The sequence below is a fragment of the Anneissia japonica genome, unplaced genomic scaffold (genome assembly GCF_011630105.1).
Source record: "Anneissia japonica isolate Jap-2015-1 unplaced genomic scaffold, ASM1163010v1 scaffold13938_len1254_cov139, whole genome shotgun sequence".
Lineage (NCBI taxonomy): Eukaryota > Metazoa > Echinodermata > Crinoidea > Comatulida > Comatulidae > Anneissia > Anneissia japonica.
The window spans coordinates 1-1,254 of record NW_022739120.1 but is presented as its reverse complement, the minus strand read 5'-3'; the positions used below and the strand labels follow the sequence as shown (position 1 = coordinate 1,254).

Sequence of the window (1,254 nt, the reverse complement as noted above, 5' to 3'; positions counted from 1 at the left end):
ACTGAGGGTCATATTCCCGTGCCGGGTGATGTGGTTTTGTTGATGGAGCACATCAACAACGCCTCTTCTCCAGTAAATTCCGATGACATCAGAAAGTGGACTGGTAAAGATCCTATTTTGTCACATGTTAGACATTGCATATTGTATGGTAATTGGACCAACCCAGATCCTGACTCACAAAATGAGTTTAGACATATTTGACGTAAAGACAAGTTAAGTGTACATGACGGGTGTATTTTGTGGGGGTCCCGTATTGTGGTTCTTGCAAAGGGCGCAATCTCATCATTAAAGAGTTACATGATTGTCACCCAGGAATTACATTAATGAAGTCCATTAGTAGACAATATGTATGGTGGCCATGTATTGACAAAGACTTGGAAACATGTGTTAGCACATGTACCAAATGTCAGGTTAACAGGAATAAACCTGCCGAAACAACTTTAAGTATGTGGGAGTACCCTAAAGAACCGTGGTCTCGGGTTCACATAGACTTCATGGGACCTTACATGGGGAAGTCATTTTCATTGATTATTGTCGATTCTTATACTAAGTGGATCGATGCTGTGATTATGAATTCTATAACTGCTGAGTGCACAATCGAGGTGCTCAGAAGAGTATTTGCCACTCATGGTATTCCTAAAGTGTTATACACATCTAGTGAGTGACAACGGACCAACCTATACTAGCGCGCAGTTTAAAGAGTTTACTGTGCGCAATGGGATTAAGCATTTGTTTAGTGCCCCCTTCAAACCATCATCTAATGGGTTAGCCGAGAGAGCAATCCAAACCGTTAAACATGGACAAAGATGGCTGAGGGTTCACTTCATACTAAATTGTCACGGTTCCTTTTTAAGTATCATATTACCCCTCTTTCTACCACTGGTGTTCCACCCTGCGAGGCACTTATGGGAAGAATGTTACATTCACCATTAAGTATGGTACACCCAAGTCTAAATGATAGGGTAATGCAAAAGCAGGAACGACAGAAGCACTACTCTGATCGTCATTCCCAGGTCAGGGAGTTTAATGTAAATGATGAGGTATTTGTAGAAAATTATGCCAAGGGGGACAGTTGGCTTCCCGGGGTAGTGCATCTGAGAAAGGGTAGTAAAATGTATGATGTGAAGATTGATGACGGTAGAATCATGCGACGACATGTAGACCAAATGAGAAGGCGTTCATCCGAGGCGGAAAGATGATAATCAGCATCAAAATGATAATTCCATGGTTAATGATAAGGAAATTGATGATGAA

General features: G+C 41.5%; 1 protein-coding gene across 1 annotated transcript; it reads left to right on the top strand.

Moving 5' to 3' along the window:
• The first annotated feature begins 323 nt into the window (after window positions 1–323).
• Window positions 324–665, top strand: LOC117117859 (uncharacterized protein K02A2.6-like). Its single transcript, XM_033262332.1, has one exon. The coding sequence runs from the start codon at window positions 324–326 to the stop codon at window positions 663–665; it is 342 nt and encodes a 113-aa protein (XP_033118223.1).
• The last annotated feature ends 589 nt before the right edge of the window (window positions 666–1,254 follow it).